Source organism: Dama dama, chromosome 21 (assembly GCF_033118175.1).
Source record: "Dama dama isolate Ldn47 chromosome 21, ASM3311817v1, whole genome shotgun sequence".
Lineage (NCBI taxonomy): Eukaryota > Metazoa > Chordata > Mammalia > Artiodactyla > Cervidae > Dama > Dama dama.
In genome coordinates this window covers 10766698-10790014 of record NC_083701.1, presented here as the reverse complement: position 1 = coordinate 10790014, position 23317 = coordinate 10766698, and the positions used below count along the sequence as shown (strand labels likewise).

General features: G+C 42.6%; 1 protein-coding gene across 1 annotated transcript in view; it reads right to left on the bottom strand.

Annotated features, from left to right (window-relative positions):
* Positions 1-23317, bottom strand: part of ADCY8 (adenylate cyclase 8) — a 225289-nt gene that overhangs the window by 84995 nt on the left and 116977 nt on the right. Inside the window, exons 7-8 of the mRNA XM_061122792.1 lie at positions 19492-19762; positions 882-1079 (exon numbers count right to left, since the gene is read on the bottom strand). Coding sequence (XP_060978775.1) covers positions 882-1079; positions 19492-19762 — 469 coding nt within the window. The remainder of the gene's footprint in view (positions 1-881; positions 1080-19491; positions 19763-23317) is intronic.

Below are 23317 nucleotides of genomic sequence, written 5' to 3'. Positions count from 1 at the left end.
GAATCAAACTCCTGAAATTTGCTTGCAAATCCCCTGCTGTTCTTGCTGGAGGCTCCTGCAGATGCCGAGCACCTCCTGTGCTCAGCCAAGGAAGGTCTGTCAGCTTCCATCAGTGCAAACGAGCAGCCTAGTTACCCAGGGACAGCACCCACTCATGGTTTGGTGCTGGGGGGAGGGGAGAAGGGGCATGAAACCATGTCATCATCAATACTGTAATGGTGGCCACTTTTGAGCAGTTGATCTCATCAAGGCATTGCCTGGAGCATTTCATCCTAAATTATCAGGGAGACATGTTCATCAGCCTCATTGTACAGAGAAGATCTCCTGCTCAGAGACGCCTTCACTTACTGAAGGTCACACAGCAAGGAAGTGGCAGAGGTGGAACTGGAATCCAATTCTGAATCCACTACCATGTACTCTGCATACATCAGGGGAACTCTGAGCAGCGGACAACTGGGAAAATGGGAGAACAGGAGTCTACAGTCTAACAAAGACAGTGTTTATCACTAATGCTTGCATTAGGTTATTGGGTGCCTTCATATAGTAGGTTACAAGGGTAGCAGATTCACCTAAAATCAAAGGCAAGTGGGTGCTAACATCACTTGGGTTAATAATCTTAAAGTGGAAGGAACTCCTTTGTTCTTTCCATCATCTTTTCCATAAAGAGCAAATGATGCTCTCTTTATCTAACCAGCATCTCCTTTCATGGCCTTCGGTCTACTCATGATTTTCAAAGAGAAAAAGAAAAGACAGTACCAAACCCAACAAACACACACAAACACACCAACCAAAACCGCAGCCCCTGGGCTCTCTCTCTAGTCCCATGAACATTTACGACAATTTATTTCAGAAAAAGAGCCACTGTGGAGACCCAGCTCTACCTTGTGCTCCAGGCTGGAGTCTTTAAACATCAGTGAGAATGGCTTGATATGCTCTCTTCTCAATTTATCACCACTCCGCAAGTCGATGGTATGTTCTATTCTCTTGTTAATTTCCTCAGGCCCAGACTGGACATGCAAAGCTTGTGCAAGATGGTTTGGAAGTAGATTTATTGAATTTCTTGTTAGGGCAGCCAGAGTCTAGGGGGAAAGCACATGCAAACACAATAAACCTGCTAGTCCCCTTTGGATTAAAAAGAAAGGCAATGTGTTCAGATTAGGTTGCATTGCAAACAGTAACATGCAGTTGTATTCAGTGAAACCTACAGAAGTCGATAAGTTAGCATTTGGTTCCCAGAAACACAACCTGGAAAAACAGTATATCAAGGGGGACCTTTCCTCTGTGTAGGTGCACTGAATTCCTTCAGTTCAGGTATTGGGAGAGTTGTCGGTTTGCAAATGTTAACCAAGAGCCTTTCTCTAACCAGGCACAAACCTGGTTTGAGAGAAAGAAAACCAATACAAATAACAGAAGGGAAAACAGAGCTGAAAAGCCCACAGAAATGATCCTCTCCAGCCAAGTAGATTCCACATTTTCATGTGCTCTTTCCTTGAATGGTGGTGGAGAGACTTGGGGACCAATGGCTTGCACTGTTTTTTGTTTTGTTTTGTTTTGTTTTTTAGCATTTCTCATGGACAGTCAAATGAGCCAGAATCTGCTACTTAAACTTGATGGAGATTGTTAGACCTTTTACACTTGATGAATGTTTTTTCCCCATAGACTGTTATATATCTATATTTTCATATAGATATATGTGTTTAATTTCCTTCAGGCAAAAATGCAAGCAGTTGCAACCTCTCACCATTTCACAGGGTTAAACAGCAGGAGGTGGGGAAAGGCACAACCACCATGGTTGATCATTGGGTGTGGCCACATGGATGCAGAAACAGCACTGGCTTAGGAAGACCCAGCAGATTAGGCAGAGGGAACTCTGTCTCCTGACATCTTAGCCGCAGGTGACAAGATCAACCAGTTCGGGATCCAGCCAAATGTAACACCCCTCACAGCTCCAATTTCAACTTCTTTGACCCAAAACATGAGAGTTGGAGCTGGAGGGATATAAGGACAGCAAGGCTCATCTCCTTCCCCAAAAGATTTCTTGAGAAGAGGTGGAAGATGTAGTACCTCTGTAGAGGGGAAGAGAAAGCTCTGCCTCCGAACACACTCACTGCATCTTCTTTTCTCTGCTAGCCTCTCATCTTGGCCAATGTTAGACCATAGGCTAGACTGAGATAAGATGATGCAGTCATGAAATAACAGCCTGTGAGAGCTGATAGAACACCTTGGAGGTCCTCCTGCCTGAATCCTGCATATACCCATGTTGCGGTGGTTGTTTAGTCACTAAGTTATGCCTGACTCTTTGTGACCCCATGGACTGCAGCACGCCAGGCTCCCCCCCTGTCCTTCACTATCTTCCGGAGTTGGCTCAAACTCACATCCATTGAGTAGTCAGTGATGCCATTCAACCAATCTCATCCTCTGTCACCTCCTTCTCCTCTTGCCCTCAATCTTTCCCGGCATCAGGGTTTTTTCCCAATGAGCCGGCTCTTCGAATCAGGTGGCCAAAGTATTGGAACTTCATGAGCCTCAAAGAATTCTACTCATGTGCCATCAGCCTTCTCTGCAGCCAGGTCAGACTCTCTGACTCTGGAGCCAGAGCTAGGGGCTTTGATCTCATGGAGCCCACTAGCCCATTCCATGAGGATTCCTCCTATGACACTGTTGGACTCTTTCTTTTAATCTTCATGGAGATACTCAACATAACCTAAATTCATAGGCTCTAAAGAATTCTAGAGCAGGGCTTTATCACTGGTAGAATTTATTGAAAACCTTTACTCCAGCCACACAATAAAAGATGGAGTCACAGGGGCCAACACGAGCAAGTCCAGTATATGCTCTGAGGATACTGAAGCTAATTTCAGCACTGAGTGCCAAGAAGGCAACAGCAGAGAAAAAAACAAATATCAGGAGGAGGTATGGAGGAGGAGAGCTGGATCCAAGAGAAGGAAGCAGGTACCAGTGTTTTAGAAAACCGAATAGCAGGGTTCATACTGGGGCAGAGGGTTTGAGCTCTGGGGTTAAATGTTTTTAGAACAGCATCTCAGAAGGTGAAGGAGACTGGAGCCTGCCCTCTGTGGATCTCCTATTGGCTTCTTGGGCAGAAATTCTCTACACTGTTTGGAAATATCAGAATTCAGTCTTCTATCTCAGAGAGGAGGTGGGAAAGACACTCTGCTGCTCACAGCAGACCCCAAACACAAACTGAGGTGTGCCCAGTACCATTGGGAACATAATTTTCTAAACTTCATTCCAGCTCTATGAATTTGTGCAAGTTGTTTAAACCCTCTGGGACTTCCCTAGCAACTCAGCAGCATTTAAGATGGCTAAGGCTCCACGCTTCAGCTACAGAGGACATGGGTTCAATCCCTGGTCAGGGAGATAAGTTCCTGCATGCCTTGATGTGTGAGAAAAAGAAAAATCATCAAAGTCTAGATGAAAACCAGAGATCCTTCTGAACCCAAGTTTCCGAACATAGGGTCTTGCTGAGAAGCTTGGGATTTTGTAAACTTCATTTGAATGGGGTAGGAGAATATAAACCCTCTCAAACTCATCATTTGTTTTATGACCAGAAGACTGTTCTTTCGGAATCATGTTTATCTGTACACACCAACAACCTGCTTTTTCTTTTAAACAGGTCCTATGGCTTCATGGATAGTCATACACTTTGGTATTCCTTAATCAGTTTGTGCCAGCAAATAACAAATTACTCCCAATAAAATAGCAGACTCTAGAAATATCCAGTTTTGTTGAGTCAAAAACACTTTAGCTGTTATGGATCACATATTCCGGTCTTCAAACGCCCTCTACGGCATCCGTGTAGATGCTGCACAGTTTCCATTCTGGAATCCGGGGAAATCATCCCTCTATTTCATCGCAAGATTCTCTTAATTAACTCCTCCCCCAAAATCTTGTTCTAAGGAACACAGGAATGAAGGAATGCTTCTTTACAAAATGGTTTCTGGACCAATCGATTTGGGAAATGTGGATCCACTGTTTGTTTACCGCCATCCATTCTCACTACGCTCCTCCAGAGAAAGGATTTTGTCTCTTCTGCGAATCTCTTTGTCTGGATTGTGTATGCCAGAACCTGGCACTAAAGTAGGGACTCAGTACTGGTGTGTTGGATGAAAAAATTCTTATATCCTCCTACTGGAGTCTCACAGTACACATTACTGAAATAAAGGTACTGATAAGTTCTGCAGAAATCAGGCTTTTAAACTCTGCATATTCCAAACTTTTATAACCATGAAACAGTTTTTGCTCAGATCTCCTCTCCATGGTCCATGGAGGACCACTTTGGAAACAGTACTCTAAAGTTCTTCCCTGGTTTTGTTTGCAACTCTTAGTGGACCTGTTTCTGATTTGTGAATACAATCTATTTACTCCCCTCGGCTTTTCTTCCACAGGCTAATGGCTTCAGCTTTCCCAATCACTTCACAGGTGACACGGTTTCCACATAGGACACAGCAACGCTTTCCAGTTTGTGCATACCTTGAGTTACTACTGCACTGAATCAGACCGAATGCAAACGACATCAGACCCTGTGTTGGAGCCTAGGCAACTGACGCAGTATGACCCAGTAAACAATTACTCAGTCTACTACATATTATGCATTTGAATGTGTGGCAGCTAGGTAGAATGTCCTACTGCTTCTCTGAAACCCAATTCAGACATCATCTTCTGCGAGAAGCCTATTATGAGTCTGCATGTATCCTTAGCACAGCAGTTACTGTGATGTATTGTTACCGCCTCATTGTGGGTTTGCCTGTTCCTCTAGGCTCTGATCTGGAGGGCCAGACACTGCATTTTACCCGTAACTAAGCCTTCAGCATCTGGCATATTTGATAGATTCTTAATAAGCACTTTTGGAATGAATGAATGCATGCATGAATGAAAGGTTGAATGGCTGTGTCGGACTATTCTTAGGGCATTGTTTTCAATCTCTTGCTACCAAAAGTCTGGTGATGCTTTTCCTGTCCTCCCCCAAACGGACTCCAAATTTAGACTTTGTTTACCAAATTGCATTTATTAAATAAGAGGTAGTTTGTTTTCCTACTATTCAATTAAATGCCTAGTTTTTGATCAGCCTGGGGTAACAGGCATTTGCCACAACAGCTTAAGAGAATTCCAGCCAAGAGCAAGAACCTTGAAAGGCAGCTTTATGATGCTTCTCAGCATGGGGTTTTATTCAGGTGTTTGGAATCCAGAACATGAGGTCACAGATGGGAAAGCACTAACCTACTGTCCTTTCTGGGACCAATGCCTGGATAAACATCAGCTTGAGTGTTTCCCATGAACCTGGATAAACATCAGCTTGAGTGTTTCCCATGAACCAGAATAAAGCAAAGGTTAAACTCATCAGTGAAAGGGTGTCATCTTTTAGCCCTGCTGGAGATGGAGTCTTGAGATTAATTGATAGGTAGTTGTGATTGGGATCCTGCACTGTAGGCCAGCTCGCTATTGATTGGGAAAGACCCAGGGAAGATGCCCATCCCAGCAGGCTCAGAGTCTCACAGGGACCTCTGTCTCTTATGCGGAGATGGCTTATCCTCTCCCCAGACCTTGGCTGTTTCCAGCCTCAGGCTGGAGGCTGCACTCCGAAGCAGGTATGCCCAGCAGCTTCCTCAGCTGCTGCAGAGCTTCCTCCCATCACCTCTACGGCACCATCTCCCTAAGCCTCACCTGGAGGCCTCTGTGGCTCCACTTCAAACTCGTCACCCGCAGGGTTTGGATTGCGGAAAAGGCAGAAATTGTATGTTTTAGTCCCTAACCCATTTTCTGTGTCCTGCAACTATAGGCCAATGGGAGAAGAAATTGCCAGGAACAAACACCAAGCCTGAATAAGGGCTCCCAGGTGCACACATTAGAGCTCGTTTTTATTCTGTGCTATGCTCAGTCGTGCCCTACTCTTTGTGACCGCGTGGATTGTAGCCTCCCAGGTTCCCCTGTCCATGGGAGTTCCCAGGCAAGAATGTTGGAGCAGGTTGCCATTTCCTAATCAGGAGATCTTCCTGACCCAGGGATCGGAACCAAGTCTCCTGTATCTCCTGCATTGGCAGACAGGTTCTTTTCCACTGAGCCACCAGGAAAGCTCATTTTTTTCCTTCTACTTCTATTAACCACCCTCAACCAGTCCCCAGAAGAGAAGACTTCAAGTTATTTTTGTGTTCTTTTTATGAAAGCTCACTTGGAAAAGCTTTGAGGTGATCTAGTCCAAAATTATTTGCTCCAGGAAGAATGCTTGTTGCTTTTGAAAGTGGAACAATTATTATTTTTTCCCCTCAAATCCAGGGATGGGGAGCAGAGATTTCTCTGGGTATGCATGTCATGTTTTTATGGTAAGAAAGTTCTAGGTGGTATTTATTTGGGTAAACGCTGAGCTGGGGGTCCCAGGGAAAATATCCACATGGAGCTTTCCAGAACCTGCCATGTAACAATTTTTCCTTCTGAAAAACATGGAGGTTCTAGTGAATTAGACCATTCTTTATAAGCAAGCGGTGTTAGCCAAGATTGCCACAATTTTCCCTGTCTGTACTGAGACAAAAATGAAATGTCACATTCAAATGATATGCCTGATGCTTTTTTTAAAATTAGGGCTATTGCTTACTTTCTCTCTCTTTAAGATATTTATACCATCATCACCTGTCTCCCAAACAAATCAAAAGAATGTTTAATGAGATCTTACTGTGGGAGGAGGTTTACAGAATACAACTACAGGAAGAGCTGAAGGAATTTTCATAATAGGCTCGTAGCTTCTGCACCAGGAAACGAAATAACAAGCATCAGAATGTCCACTCTGTTGGCTGAAATAATAATCCGGACATTTCTAGCCAGCCTGCTCCAGGATTCCAGTACCCCTCTGTAGCCTGGCTCCCCATTCTCAATTGTCAGCAAACAATGTCAGTCTGGGGCCTGGGCTATTTGAGCCTTCACTGCTTCCCACTTTGGAGCAGCAGCAGAAGTGTGCGAATATTGGCTGGATGCTGCATTGGATAGGGAATAAAAAATGTATAAGCGCGTTTGTCACTTTGTGGTCTGAAATTTCAAACTGTGTGTGATTAAGAGAACAAAACAGTAACAGGGAGGTATCCCAAATTCTGGCAGATTCCACAATAAACATTTACTAATTTGCTGCTGATTTGAACCCCACAAACTCACTCTTGAACTTTTAACTAACATTGATAAGGCAGATCATCAAAACAGTTTACTTATTTGGGGGTTTAGGTCGCAGATATGCTAGGTTTGCTTCTCAGGGTCCTTTGTCTGACATTAAATGCCTCATTCTTTGTTTCAGTTCATCCTACTAGTGGCTCCTGGCTTTGGACACAGGCACGCTGGTTGGTTGCCTTTGGACTGCGTGCGTGCTAAGTTGTTTCAGTCCTGTCCTACTCTCTGCGACCCTGTGGACAGTAGCCCGCCAGGCTCCTCTGTCCATGGGACTCTCCAGGCGAGAACACTGGAGTGGGTTGCCATGCCCTCCTCCAGGGGATCTTCCCAACACAGGGATCGAACCCAGGTCTCTTGGGTCTCCTGCATTGGCAGGAGGGTTCTTTACCACTAGTGCCACCTAGGAAGGCCCTCCTTGTGGCTGAGAGGTGGGCAAATGGTCATTTGTGACTGAATTTTTGGACTGACCACAATTCCAGGTAACTGGGCACAGCTCTCGAAACAAGGTTACCCGGAGCCCACAGAGGGAAGCTCCAGCATTCAAGACTTGGTCCCGGAGCCCTGGTCCAAGGACCTCAGAGCCAGGTTAATCCAGGACAAGCGGTGCCTGACACTGATTCTGTCCGGCCAGGAGTTTGTCTGGCTCTGTTTGACCCATCTGCTAACTAATTCGGGATCCCTTAAGTCTGATTTCATCCTCTGAATTTCTTAGAAAGACGCTAATCTCACTTTGGGAATAGGATTGTACTCCTGTCATTATATACTTGAGCCATTTTTAATCAAAAATAGTTGCTAAACTGCTGCAGAATTGGCTGAAGCAGACCTTGGCACATCCATTTAGATGTGACCACTTTGAAGTTAGATGATTTGGGGGCAAGCTGCCAATTGAATTATTAGCTTTTAAAATATCACATCCACAGTAATGTGTGGAAGAGATGTGCAAAGTCCGGCTTGGACCTCATCTCAGGACTGGGTGGAGTGGATGAGAGGGATGGTGTGGACTTTAGGGAGGGAGGCAGGACTTCCGCTCTGGATGTGGCTCATGAGCTGGGGAGAGAGAAGCCGACACATTGATGGCTTGTTTATAAAGCCACAGGATAGGTGTGAATCAAAGTACTCACAGCACTGAAATGACTGGACCAAAATGTAATCAGCTGTGGCTGGAGAGGTGGCCACTAGCCCACTGACCAAGTGACCCTTTGTACTGGCAATGAATTGGGCTGGCAATCAGATAATTTCAGCTCAGGAAATGAATAAACGAACATCTATCAGGACCGAAGTTATTCAGATTTCTTGTGAACATCAGTGATGTAGGCTTTTCAGAAATGTTAATGCCATGGGAAAAATTAATGTGTGTGTGTTATATCTGTGTCTTTGTTTACTTAACAGAAATTTGCAGAAAATTTAAATATAAGAATTACCTTTTTATCTTTTTTAAAAGGTTCTGAAGTAACTCTTTTCATTGAGGAATATGACTTAAGTATTACATCAAGTTGCTGTTCAGTCGCTAAGTCGTGTCTGATTCTTTGAGACTCCATGGACTGCAGCACACCAGGCTCCCCTGCCCTTCACTATTTCCCGGAATTTGCTCAGATTCATGTCCACTGAGTCGGTGATGCTATCTAACCATTACATTCTATCAAGAGTTGCTGATAAATTGCTCATATTTGGTGCCATAAGTCTATGGGTCTTATTATACAATTTGATGATTAAGTTTAGTGACTGATGCTTTCCTGGATTCAGCTTCAAAGGAGCTCACATTACTGACCTTCAAGAATCCAGCCTCTAAACTTTTCAACAGAGATGGGGTGACAGACTGGGACCTGGGACCCTTGGCTGCAGTGCTGCAACGCTTGCACCTGAACACACCTCTCCACAAACAACAGAACAGGAAGAAATAGTAAGGGACTAAAATTAACTGCGTGCATGTGCAGTTGGAGCAAATTCTGAACAAAAGATACAAAAAGACCAAAAAAAGCCCAACTGCCACTTCCGAAGAGCCAGGAGCAAAAACAGGGAGTTGGTAGCAAAAGCAGGGTACTGTGCATGCCCCCTGCACACAACACCACCTAAAGGGTGGACAAATGACCTAAGCCACCCTTCTGGCCAGACCCCTGGATACACCCCTACCCTCATCCCATATAAGGAAGGAGCTCGCCCCCACTTTGGGGAATGAGCAAGCAAGGGAATCTGTTACTTGTTCTTGCTCCCTCCTGCTACAGCAGGGGCCCCAGTAAAGCCTTGCCTGAATTTCTTGTCTGGCCTTTGATCAATCTCTGTATACAGGAGGCCAAGAACCCTGGGGGGTTACAATAGCAGGACAAAACTGGGAAAAGAAGAGACTGCTTCCTGGTTTCTACATCCTGTTATCCTAACTTTTCTATCACACACTTTATTAGATTGATGTAATTAATTTAGCTCTTCTTGGCTATCATTATTCCTAATGTTTGTTTCTGAGTTTCCTAATGTTTGTTTCTGAGTTTATCACTTCAGAACAGTCCTGTGTCTAAGTACTCTCAAGATATGGACACCTGAGTGGGGGCTACCATGTATGACTTGTATGGAGCTCTTATCTCAAGCTGTGAGAAGAATCCTTTAAGGGACTAAAAATGATACAAAAGTCATAGAGTAGGAAAGACACAATGGAATCTAGTGGTTCATAACTTGGAATTCACAGTAGTAGTTTGAAGATCCTTGAGATGTGACGGTCTTTCAAAAAATTCCATCAATACCCAAGGAATTAGGGCTATAACTCCTTGTAGACTCCAGGTGAAATGAAAATAAGTACATACACAAATAGTCAAGATGAAGCTGGCCAGGCTAACAGAAACATCCAGTGTCTGTCTGTGCTCTGGGCTGGAACTGAATCATCTTATGTTGGTACCATTCATTTCCTTGTGAAGAGCAGTAGTAATGGTGGGTCATGACACATGTGCTAGCTCACTTTAAAAAGAGGGAATGCAAATTCACTCACATCAAATGCAATTTTCTTTGGAAAGAAAAACTTTGATATATATAAATTGCACTGGGTCAGAACAATGAAAGGTATTCATGGAGAAAAGATGGGAAAATCTTGACATAACTCAGTGAAGAACTTTTACAATGACACATCTCAGCCCAGCAAAACTGGCACCAAGATGAATAAAACTTAAATCCACTTCTATTTTTTCAAATTGAGGAAATAAGTAAAACAAACAAACAAACAGACTTTTGCTTTCTCTTCCTACCTACCTTTACACATTTAAAATATCATACAATTATCTTCACATATTTAAAATACTATTGGGACTTGCCTGGCAGTCCATTGGTGAAGATCCCTGGTCGGGGAAATTAGATTCCACATGCCTCTCCGCATGATCAAAAGTAAAAATAAATAAAAATAAACCACCACTGCGTTCTTTGGGTCCAGTTCCTCAGATGTTTAGGGCTCCTGAAACAACTAGTCAATCCCTGGTGAAAGAAGACTCCAATGAGTTTAGCAAAGTTTCAGCCAGCTATTGGCCATGGGGGAGCCACAGGCTATGTCTTGTGCCAACTTATATGCTCCTTTCCAGAGCTGCAATTCCATACAAGCCACAAACTCATCTCTCCCTTTATCTTGTCCACCTTAGTCTATCTCTGGAACTTCAGAGAAAGTGGGGATGTTGCATCAAAGTTAATGGATCAAATTGCGTTCTTAATCCACTCAGTGCTCTCTGGATGGCTTCAAATCCATTTGCCTTTCTTAAGAGAGTGAAAAACCAGATCCCTCTAATTCCTGGCTGAACTCAGCTGCTATCTTCAGAGTCCGGACTAAGAGCAGTCTGGGGAGTTTTGTTGTCAGTAAAAGCCACGTTACTGGAAGAGTCCAGATGGACTTCAGGGAAATGTCCAGAACCCATCATGGTGTCTATCCCTAAAGCCTGCAGATGTCCCATCCAATGAACATCAGAGCTTAATTTGATGTTAAAAGTGGTTCAAAAGAAATTACCTATGGAAGAAAATTTGCCTGTGGCTTCCTCTATATCAAGACTGAACACAGACAATTAGATACTCAGCAGCTTGTCATAGAATCAGCCAACTCGGAAAACACAGCTTCCTCTTCAAGACCACTGCCCAGTATTTCAGGAATTTTTAGGGGTAGAAACTTCAGATCAGTGTTCTCAGAGGGGAAGGAGAAGCATGTGCTTTGGTCCTGAGGAGCCGCCCTGCTTTTTCTCTCCTCCTGGGGGTCTTGTTCACTCATCCTTTGCCTCACTCCTGCTTGTCTGTAGATTTCAACGTAACACCCACCTCCTCGGGAAGGTCTTTACTGACTACCTGGGATCACTATTCGGTCATGCTAGAATGAGAGCAATGTCCACTGAGCCTGATGACTTGCTAGTAATACCACCGGACAGTGAGCTCCCAGACAGCTCGGACCCAGTACAACGCTTGGCAAATCATAGTTCATTAAGTAGTTGAATAATCAGTAACTGCCTGAATGAGGAAACAAATGGACCTCTTGGGGGATTGACTTGCCCAAGTCAAATGCTAAAGTAAAATGAGTTTGAATTAAAAGTGTTCTTTGTCTTCTGGCCTTTCATATGCAAAAAGAAGGGGCCTGCCACTTAATTTGCATCCCACCTTTAGAGAGAAACAGAAGGAAAGAAATCAAATCCTAGTGATCAGTATTTCTTGACAGGAGAATACAATGGTCATGTTGATCATTTTGTCTGAATGATCATTTTGCCTGAAAGATAGCAAAGTGTGATGATGTTTATAATGACGTTTGGTTTTTATTTTTTCCCTTCTGTTTAATCAAAATGCAATTATCCAGAACGCTGAGAGAAAGGGCAGACTTCATCCCCTAGTTAGATGAAATTTCATCTCAATAATTTTTTTTTTTGCTTTAACTCTTGCTTCTGATTTGGTGTTAACATTTTAAGACAGTTCATTAGATGACAGTAATGTTAAACTGTTATACTAGGAAAACTGTAAACAAGGGGTATTCCCATTACTACAAATAATTAATTGTTCTCTGGGCTTTGGGTGGCAAGATTCTGAAGTGGAGGTCACTCACCAGGATAGCCACAGACTTCCAACATGTGTCTGAGGCTGACAAACTGAAGGGGCAATGTTGGAGCTGAGAAGAGTCATGGGACCATCTAGTCCAGCTCTGCCTTTGCACAGATGAAAACCCTGAGGCCTGGAAGGGAGACGTGGTGGTGGCCCAAGGCCTGCAACAGTATCCGGAGAACCAGAGCCAGGACTCCATTCTCTTGGGCTTCTGTTCCAGCCCTTCCCACTATCACAGGGGCAAATTTGAGGTCCGGCAGAAATCTGCCCCAAGATTAGGAGACTCACAGGGCTAAGCGGCTTACTATGAGGAAACGGGCCCTCAACATCAGGTCCGCATGACTTTGATCAGCAAGGCAATGGGATGAGAGTTTTTTTCTTTCAATGGCTACAGAAAACAGGATCTAAGCAAAGTCCCAGCTGGGACTGATAAAAACATAATAACATAAATATGCTCTTATATCCTGCTTTCAACCATGGCTAGCCTCACTCCATGCACATTTCTGGAGTCAAGGTTCTCTAGGCTAAGTGCAACTAAATCAAATGGTTCATTTTTTGTTTTTATTACTGCATAGACATGAGAGACTTTTCTGCTTAACCCTTTCCATGCCAACAATGATCGCATCAGGACTTTGAAGGAGTCAGATGTTGCTGCTGCTGCTGCTGCTAAGTCGCTTCAGTCGTGACCGACTCTGTGCGACCCCATAGACGGCAGCCCACCAGGCTCCCCCGTCCCTGGGATTCTCCAGGCAAGAACACTGGAGTGGGTTGCCATTGCCTTCTCCAATGCATGAAAGTGAAAAGTGAAAGTGAAGTCACTCAGTTGTGTCCAACTCTTAGCGACCCCATGGACTGCAGCCCACCAGGCTCCTCCGTCCATGTGAGTTTCCAGGCAAGAGTACTGGAGTGGGGTGCCATTGCCTTCTCTGAGTGAGATGTTAGGGGCATGCTAACACTTCCTGGAGGAAAAACTGGTCCTTTTCTGGAGTTTTCACAGAAAAGTTCTAAATACAACTGCTGAGAAAGTGAGTCATCTTCAGAAGGTGAAGACACACACACGTGCACACACACACACACCCCCTTTTAAGCTTGACTGACCAGGAAACCTTCAGGACACAGAGAGGAGACACTGCAGCGTGATTTAAAGCATGAAGGTTTTAGAATCAGACATGACCGGGTTCTGGCTCTAGTTCTGTTGTTCACTCACTATATGGGCTTCAGGGAATGAACTTCTCTCTCATTTCACAATTTTGACACTTGTAAAGCAGGCACATCACACTGACCCAGTAAGACTGATGTGAGAGTGAAACGCAAAGACTTTGAGCAATACTCCCCACATGGTACCTGGCCCCAGGCTCTCTCCTTCTATTAGTGTCAGTGACTCCATGGATGTTTATCTATGTTCCTGGTAAGGAAAGGCATTTAATTTCTGTCTTGTTGTGTGGAACACAGGCATACCTTATTTTAGTGCACTTCATTTTATTGCACTTTGCAGATACTGTGGTTTTTACAAATTGAAGGTTTGTGGAACCCTGCCTCAGGCAAGTCTACGGGTGCCATTTTTTAAAACCGTATTTGCTCACTTGGTGTCTTTGTGTCACATTTTGGTAATTCTTACAATATTTCAGACTACTGCATTATATCTGCTGTGATCTGTGATCAGTGGTCTGTGCTGTTACTATCATGATTCACTGGAAGCTCAAGTGATGGTTATCTTTTTTAGCAAAAACATGTTTTTTAGTTAAGGTATGTACATTTTTTAAAGACATAATGTTATCACACGTTTAATAGATTACTGTATACTGTTAATATAACCTGCATGCACTGGGAAACCAAAACATTGGTGTGACCTGTTTTACTGTGATATTTGCTTTATGATGGTGGTGATATTTGCTTATATTGATGGTTTGGAAGCAGATCTAATATAATTTCATTTATGTTTTCGATCTTCACAGTGCACACATGGACTTCATGCAGCTGCTGCTGCTGCTGCTAAGTCACTTCAGTCATATCCAACTCTGTGCAACCCCATAGATGGCAGACCACCAGGCTCCTCTGTCCCTGGGATTCTCCAGGCAAGAATACTGGAGTGGGCTGATGACCAAAGTCAGTCTACTGTATAGAAACAACTAATATATACAACAGAAGTACCAAATCTATACTTTCCCTGCCAGTGATTCTTTTAAAAGGTCTAGAAGAGTAATGGAAAAATTCTTGGGTTCTGATGTCATGATCAATATGAAAAGGAGGGACGGGACAATGGTGATGATTTCTCAATAAATGGGGGAGACAACCCAGGCTTTAAAAAGGGGTTGGCTTCTAAAAGAATAGCTCCACCTCTCTTGGCATATCACCTGTCATAAAAACCAAGTTAATATATGTATGGCTGATGCGTTTTTCTGTACAGCAGAAACCAACACTGACATAGTAGTGTAAAGCCACTAGACTCCAATAAAACACACACACACACAAAACCAAGTTAAGATGATTCATATCCTCACACAATGCACTTTATAGCGACATAAAAGCTTCAACCTTTGATATCCTCTTGTAAATCATAAGTAAAAATGCTCTTTGTGTAATGAATCCATTCTTGCTCCCTACAATCCATTCTCCACAGGCAGCTGGAATGATCTCTTAAACATCTAAATCAAATCATGTCACTGGCCAGCTTAAAATAGTTCTATCACTTCCCTAGAATAAGATCCAAAGTCAACAAGGTTTTCAAGCTCAACCTCTGTCTCCTTTAACTTCATCTTGTGTTCCTTCCTTCCCCTCTCACTATGCTCTAGTTGCTTAGGCCTTTTTGCTCTTCTAACACATCAAATTTTTTCCCACCCCAGGGTCTTTGCACAGGCTGTCCCTTCTATCTATAATGTTCTTTTTCAGGTCATTCAAATGCAGGGCTCTTTCAACACTCATGTAACATTTTCAGAGGACTCTTGATGTAGTAAGTCTGCAGTAATTCTATCTGATTCTTAGTCATATATCCACCTATATTTACTTCTCAGTACTTTTGCATTTTGACTAATTGTATGCATTCTCTACTCCCTTAAAATGTAAGCTCATGAAAGATGGGGGCCAAGTCTGTCTTCTCCTTACGGGATCCTCAGCATCTCAAAGACTAAGACTGTTAAGCAATTGAATGAACCAGAGCTCAAGCTTACAAATAGATTTTAGTTATAGCATGCAACCAGCAGGGGAAAATATGATCTTCAGTATAAGGACCCTTTTCTTACATCTTCATTTTCATCTCAAATTTTGTCTCTGTTCTGAGAGATTCAATGACCACGTTGATGACTTACTCAACAGCCTAGCCTTGAGATTTCTTGGACATCCCTCTGGAGGTCAAAATGCTCACACTTTTGGTGTACTTCAGCTATCTACTTCTACTTTTGTAATCTTACATTTTAATAGTCCACGTATGATCATAAGTTTCTTGCCTTCTAGTTTTCTTAATTTCATTCCACTCAGGCTCAGAGCGTAGGAACCCTCACAGGTTTCTGAGCCAGGGTTCAGGGAGCCAGGACCCCAAATCAGTGGGGAAGATGTCTGCCCAAGTCAAGAGAAAAGGATGAAAAGCACAAGAGTGTCCAAGGGTGGGCTGAAACAACAATTTTAGCCCAGTGGGGCACAGATACAGGGGCTGGAAAGATGCACAACATCTAAACCAAGAGATTATCTTCAGGTGTAGATTGGGACTGAAGACTCACATAGGGGCCAGAAATAATTCTAAGTGACTTCCCTGGCTCCTGCAAACTACTGACGGACTCCTGAAATGGGTAGTGGAGAGGGGACTGGGGTGGAGTTGGGGGTCTTGGAAATCCAGAGCTCTCTCATATCAACTTGGACAATCTGGCTTCTGATTCACCACTGCATCAAATCTGCCTCTTGCCAATGTTGTTTTCCAATTCACTTCAAATTGGCAATTTTCAGTCATCCTTTCACTGGGCCTTTTGGCTACACTGGACACTGCTGATCACCTCATCCTTCTCCAAATGCTCTGCTCTCAGGCTTCCATGATAACTCATCGCCTAATCTCCTCTGATCACTTTGCTTCCTCTCTGTCTCTGTCATGGGATCCTGACTCTCCTTTACCTCCATCTGGTGTTCCTGCATGTCTGTCTTATACTTTCTTACTGTTTTATTTTGCATATTCCTTAGCATGATCTCTTTCACTCTCGTGGTTTCATCTATCCTCAAATGTTACCAGACTCACATCCCTTGTGTAGTCCTTTTACGCCTAAGCTCCAGAAGTGTGTGCTCAACAGCCTTGGATATCTCTCCTTGGACCTCTCCCAGGCTTTTAGTGTTTCCTTCCATTCCAGTATCACTTATTTCGGTGGGCAGGTCTACCATTCATCCCATCAGATCCAAGCAAAAAACCAGGAAGTTAAACTTGATTGGGTCTTCTCCTTTTCTACCCATATTGATTGTTTAATTCATTCAATCAGCAAACTGTAAACAAGCCTTGTTATTTGCCAGGTATTGTTCTGATTGTGGACTCAATAGTGATAAGGGAAACAGACACAATCCCTGTCTTCCCGAAGCATATAAACTATTGGCTAACTTCATCTCTAAAATGTTTCTTTCCTCTGTCCCTCCTTCTCTATTATTCTAGCAGTAGTTGGCATGAAACAGATGCTCAATTAATCTTTATCGAATGAATGAATACATGAGAATGTAACTACCCAAACATCTGCTATCTATATAGCACCGATTACAGCATGGCATACTGCTGTCATTAGAAATATTTCAAAGCATACTTTATGAATCAATAGAAGCTAAAACATCTGGCCGGTTTAGCTAGAAAACCTCCAACAAAGCATTCGTGTATTTTGTCTGTGCTAAGCTAATACTTGGATGGTCTGGGCTTTCTGTAGTACTGACCAGGTGATTTGGCAGAGCACAGGCTCAGCCAGACCAGTCTTGATCTCTTCCAGGCAGTCTACATCCCTGCACCGCACATACAGCTCACTGACTTCCAGAGCTAAGCACAAGAGCAAACTCTGAGTGCCTGTGACCATTTTAATTGACTTAACCGTTTCCAAAACGTTATTAGTACCACTTGGTTATTACATATCATTGCCTCTTAAGTCTTAGGACATCAAAACAAACTAAGATTACTCATCCTAAAGATGGTCAATACAGGCAAAACTCAGGCATCTTAAGAAATATATGGTATGGTTAAACACCAGAAATAATAATCTTTGACTAACAATGATATCTTTATGATATCAGTTAAGATCATTAGGAAATTAGCAAAGAAATATTTCTAGTATTCCTATATAATTCTACCAGATCAGTCAATCATGAATTAAAATTAAGTATCTTTACCTCTCTTCTGGGTTCTCAATTCTTAGTAGCAAGGATAGGCACACTGAGACTAGAACAATTATTAATAGAAATTATCCCCATTTCCACTATCAGCTTAAATGGATGGAGTTTTTCAAAAGGAAAGACCAAAAATAAAAGGAAAAGCAAAAAGCAAGAGAGACAACTTTATGCACAGTTACTGAGGTGCTCAGGGTGAGGTGTGCATCTTTTTAAAAATAACCAGCATTCAGGCTCAAGTTAACAATAGACAGAGGAAACAGATGGTACTTTCAGCGGGGCATGCACCAACTCCAGGAAGTATTTAAGACTGTAATTTTCTATAATAGCAAATTGTACCATGAGCACCAATTCAGGGATGGAAAGAGGTAGGTATTGAAATCAGTGATGACTTGTGTGGGCATAATAATTCGGGAGGAAAGTAAACACTCACAAAAGAACAGTGAGGACCTAAGGGTTGACTCTTGCAATGCATGCAGACACGGTTCAACCTGCATCTTTGCCCAGTGGAATGGGTTCCATGCATTGATCTACAGCTCCTTCACACAGAGCTAGAAGGAAACAGAGGTTACCCTGGCCTCAGAGCACCCTGTCTCATTCAAACGCAGAAGAAAGAGGCAAGACTTTCAGTATTTTAACCTTTTCTATTTCACATGCCTTTAAGCAGACAGATTTTTCTTAATGACAAGTCAGCGAGAAATGTTCAGTTCTGTGGATTAAAACAATTAACTTCTATATGTCTTCACAAAGCTCCAGATACTATCAATTTGGTTTATTTACTTCATAGTAGTTTCAGCTTTTCCTTGGCTCAGGAGCATGTCAGAAGCTGTTTACAAGAGTTATATATGGACTTTTTTGGGTAAGTTTCTTTTAAAAAGTGCAGTGAATTCACATAATTTACACAAGGTCAACTATGTGTGCCTGGCCTAAATAACAAAAGGGAAAACTCACGTCAGAGCAGGTGATTTTGCCCGTGCTCTGACCGAGCACTCTGGGCAGTGGAACATTCCTGAAGCCACTTCAGTTCTCCTTTGATTGACTTCAGTTCTCTGGTTCCTCTCAGAGTAAGAGCATCTCACTAAGTTTAGTGTGATTCTAGTATTTGAAAATATACTTAAAAAAATTTGATTCTTTGATCATTTACACTTTATGTACTGACTGTGTTGCCCTATGTCTAACGCGTGCACTGCTCAATTGCTTCAGTCATGTCTGACTCTTTGTGACCCTATGGACTATAGCCCGCCAGGTTCCTCTGTCCCTGGGATTCTCTAGACAAGAATACTGGAGCAGATTGCCATGCCCTCCTCCAGGGGATCTTCCTGAACCAGGGATCAAACCTGTGTCTCCTGCATTGCAGGTGGATTCTTTACCATCTGGGCCGCCAGGGATGCTCATCCTATCTCTCGTAGAAGATGCAAATCCATGCTACATAAGAATAGCATCATATTGACGCCTTTGAAATCACTAGCTACTCTTGAATGACCTCATCTTAACCTCATTTGCAGCTATTATATTTCCCAACCAACAGTGACCCCCTGATTCTACATTTCAGAGGGTACCTCAGTTCTCTGAGCCAGCCAACTAACTAAAAAAAAAAGACATTCTCATGGATTTGACCTTCCTCTTCTGTTGCTAGTTTCATAACATGAGGTTTATCTTCTCCAACATGAGGAATTAATTTTGGTAAACTGATAATTCAGCTTCACATGACATTTATTTTTAACTAGGTCAAAAAAAAAAAAAAGAAGAGGGTGTTGAGAACCCTCTGGGATTCCTGGCATTTCTTGAAATTGACTGCATAAGTGAATTCCATCGTGAGGATACATGTTTGATCATTTACGATTAAGATGCTCAATGGAGAAAAGGTTAAAGATGAATCGGTTTCCCTGAGGCATCAGGGTTGGAGGTGCACATGCATTCACAGCAAACCAGAAGAAGGAAGCCAGGACTTACGTTCTGTTTCCCCACTATGTTGTCGAAGGGCAGTTCGGGGCTCCAAGATCCCTCTGTGAACGTCGCCCCGCTGTTTCTCCTGTCTGAGGAGCTCACAGACTCCTTGACGATGTCTTCGGGCAAAGACAGCAGACTCTCCTCAGGCTGCTTAATTAAATAGGTCTCTATATTATGCTTCCTCAAGAATTCGTTCCTCTCTTTACCGTGTCCCTCTTCCACATTATAGTCACCGTTGAGGCAGTCTAGCGTGGCTTTGGAAATGTGAATCCGCCTGTGTGGACAAAGCATAGGTTGTCATACATCTGACGTGGCTTGCAAAGGCCATCTCTGTTTTTGGTTCTTGTGCAAACCCGACATCAGGGCTGTACATGGGTGCTGGGAGGACATGTCCTCAAGGACTGTATCTGTTCCTCTGAAAAAAAGCAAAAAGAATAAAAGAAAACAGAAATATAAGCATAAATCAATGAGCAGAGTATCTATCACCAACTTCACCCCAAGGGACCCTGTAGCCTCTGATAAACTGCAGCCCCATTGAGCCACATTTAAGCAACCTCCTTTTTTCCCTCATGACCATCAGCCTGATCCCAGCAACTTTTAAACACATGTGATTTTTTTTTCAGCTGTGCTGATTATTTTGGAAAAACAAGTTCCATAAATGCTGTTGAACCCAACGGCAGTTATTGTCAGATTACTACGCAAATGTATACTTTTCCTATCATTTCAATTTTCACACAATTGTGCCTTATTTCTTGAATTTATCTATAAGCTTCTTAAGAACAAAGGCAGGTCTTACAAGTCCATGGGGCTACATGGAAGGGGCCTTTAGGAAAACCACTGTAAGATGCAATTTCCCCTATAACATGTATGTGAAAAGCAGAAGAGAGTAAAGCTGTGGATATGTGCAGGCTAGGCTCACTCACAGGGTGACAGACTTGTATCAGCCATCGCAGTCCAAGATTCTAGTTTCTTTTCTTAGCCAAACAACAGATGACATCAAGTGCTATAAAGACCAGATGTGAATCTTGGGAATGTCACATGGTAAATACTTCTGGACAAAAGTTTTTCCATTCTCGTCACTAACTGAATCTGACTGCTTATTGTGCTGCATTGTGGTCTGGGCAGACTTGCTTGTTGCTTACAAGCACGGACACTTTGGCCAGGTTGCTTGCATTGAAACCCTAGCTCTACCACTTGCTAGCTGAAAGATCTTGGGCAAGTTATTTAACCTTTCCAGGTGTCTATTTTCTCACCCATAAAAATGGGAAAAATAATAGTGTTCATTTCTTAGGGTCATCATGAGTATTGTAAGAGTTGATTCATGTAAAGCAGTCAAAACAGTTTGTGGCACACTACATGTGCTACAAAAGGAAACACTTGAAGTACTCTTTGGAATGGCACTATTTTATTTCTGTTGTTTACTCCATGCCTCCTCAAGGCTTATGGGATACAGTATACATTCTGAACAAGATCTATAAGGCTTCTACTATGTGGATCCTGCTTCTTCAAGGTTCATTTGCTGACACTCTCTCCAGCTTATCAAGTAATTGGCATGTCCTCAAATTCAAGGTGCTATTTCACACCTGCTAAACTCGGAGCAAGCCATTCTCCTTGCCTAGAATGCTCCCCCCATGTTCCTGATCCAGCACAAATTAATTTCTCTCGGCTGACTTCAGTGCTCTTGAATATATGAATGAATGAATAATGTAGATACTTAAGACTGCTTGGCTTCTGAATTCTAGAAACAATATATCCAAGCAAACAATTTTTTTAAAGTGACTTTTCCAAATGCATTTTACTTAGTACTATCTCTGCTTCTCCCTGTCACCCTCCTTTCTAACAGAGAAAATAATTCACTGCAAAGACATGTAAAGAAACTGCCAACAATGCATTTCTGATCATTTAAGGTACATTCTGCACATTTTCCAAATAAGTATTCTTGTACACAGGCATTGATGTCAAAGGTGAGGTAACACAGAAGCAGGCATCACTTCAGTGTGCTCCCCTTTATTTTGCTTCACAGCTACTTCGTTTCTTTTCAAATACAAATTGCAGGTCTGTGGCCACCTTGCACTGAGCAAGTCTATCAGAGCCATTTGTCCAACAGCCTTTATGTCTGTGTCACGTTTTGGTAATTTTCGAAACATTTCAAACTTGTCCACTATTGTATTTGTTATGGTGACCTGTGATCTTTGATGTTATTCTTGCAAAAAGATTACAATTTGCTGAAGACTCAGGTGGTGCTTAGCATCTTTTTAGCAATAAAGTATCTTTTAATTGAGATACGTGCATTCTTTTAGACATACTGCTAATGCATCCTTCATAAACTATGGTATAGTGTTAACATAACATTTGTGCTGGGAGACTAAAAACTGTGTGTGATTTGTTTTATTGGGATATTTGCTTTATTGTAGTGGTCTAGACTCCAGTTTGCAGTATCTCCAAGGTATACCTATATTAAAAATAAAAGCATGTGAAAGCTGTTTTTAGCTCTCCAGAGAAAAGTACTAATTACAAAATATTCTTATGATAAATTTTGTTAATATATAGGAACTCAGCTCAGTAGTGCTGACCTAGGAGAATAAAAAAGTTGTTTCACCTTCCATGAAATAAAAAGGTGTCCCAGTCTTTCTCAGATCAGTCTCAGAGCTGGGTGCTTGAAAGCTTTTTCTCGCAGGCAAAATGAAGCTCTTGGAAGTGTTTTATAAAGTCCGATAGCTGATTTTCTTTAAAAATAATCAAGTTACACACCAACCCCATTTGGTATTGTCTCTGGATTCTGTATTTTATCATTCTGTGGTCAGTGCTAAGGAGGGCTAATATTTGCATATCCTAAATCGATAGTATGTTTCCCATGGTGAAAGACACCGTTCTCATCATTTACTATGATCCTTCTGCTGAAATTCTAATCCATATTTAAATGCTTTGATAGAAATGGAATTTCAGGGGTTCATTTTCATCCTTGCTACTATCTGGAGCTTTGGAGTAAGATACTTGCAGCTGAGGTCTGGTGATTACATTTCCCTGTAAGGAAATGAGTCAGTTCTCAGACAATATTCACATATATTGGTTAGGTAAATCTGACAGTTTCTGATAATTTTAAATGCCATGACATAATGATAATAGTCATGATGGTAAATAAGCTCTAACAGGTGAGCAACACTTATTTTGCTGCTGCTGCTGCTAAGTCGCTTCAGTCGTGTCCGACTCTGTGCGACCCCATAGACGACAGCCCACCAGGCTCCCCCGTCCCTGGGATTCTCTAGGCAAGAACACTGGAGTGGGTTGCCTTTCCTTCTTCAATGCATGAAGGTGAAAAGTGAAAGTGAAGTCGCTCAGTCGTGTCCAACTCTTAGCAACCCCATGTACTGCAGCCTACCAGGCTCCTCTGTCCATGGGATTTTCCAGGCAAGAACACTGGAGTGGGTTGCCATTGCCTTCTTCAATGCATGAAGGTGAAAAGTGAAAGTGAAGTCGCTCAGTCGTGTCCGACTCTTAGCAACCCCATGTACTGCAGCCTACCAGGCTCCTCTGTCCATGGCATTTTCCAGGCAAGAGTACTGGAGTGGGTTGCCATTGCCTTCTCCAACTTACTTTGCATAAATGTTATTTTGTACCCAAATGTAGTCTATATGCTTTCTTCCAGGAATCATCTAATTTCCATTCCTTCCAACAACTGTAGGTGATAAAGCGTTTTCCCCCCTCATTTTGCTGACAGTGAAACTGGCTGAGAGGCAATGAGTAAGTAACTGGACCAAAGTCCTATGAATGGGAGATGACAGTGCTGGATGGGGATTATAGCTTTTACCTTCGGAGTCCTTCCAAGACC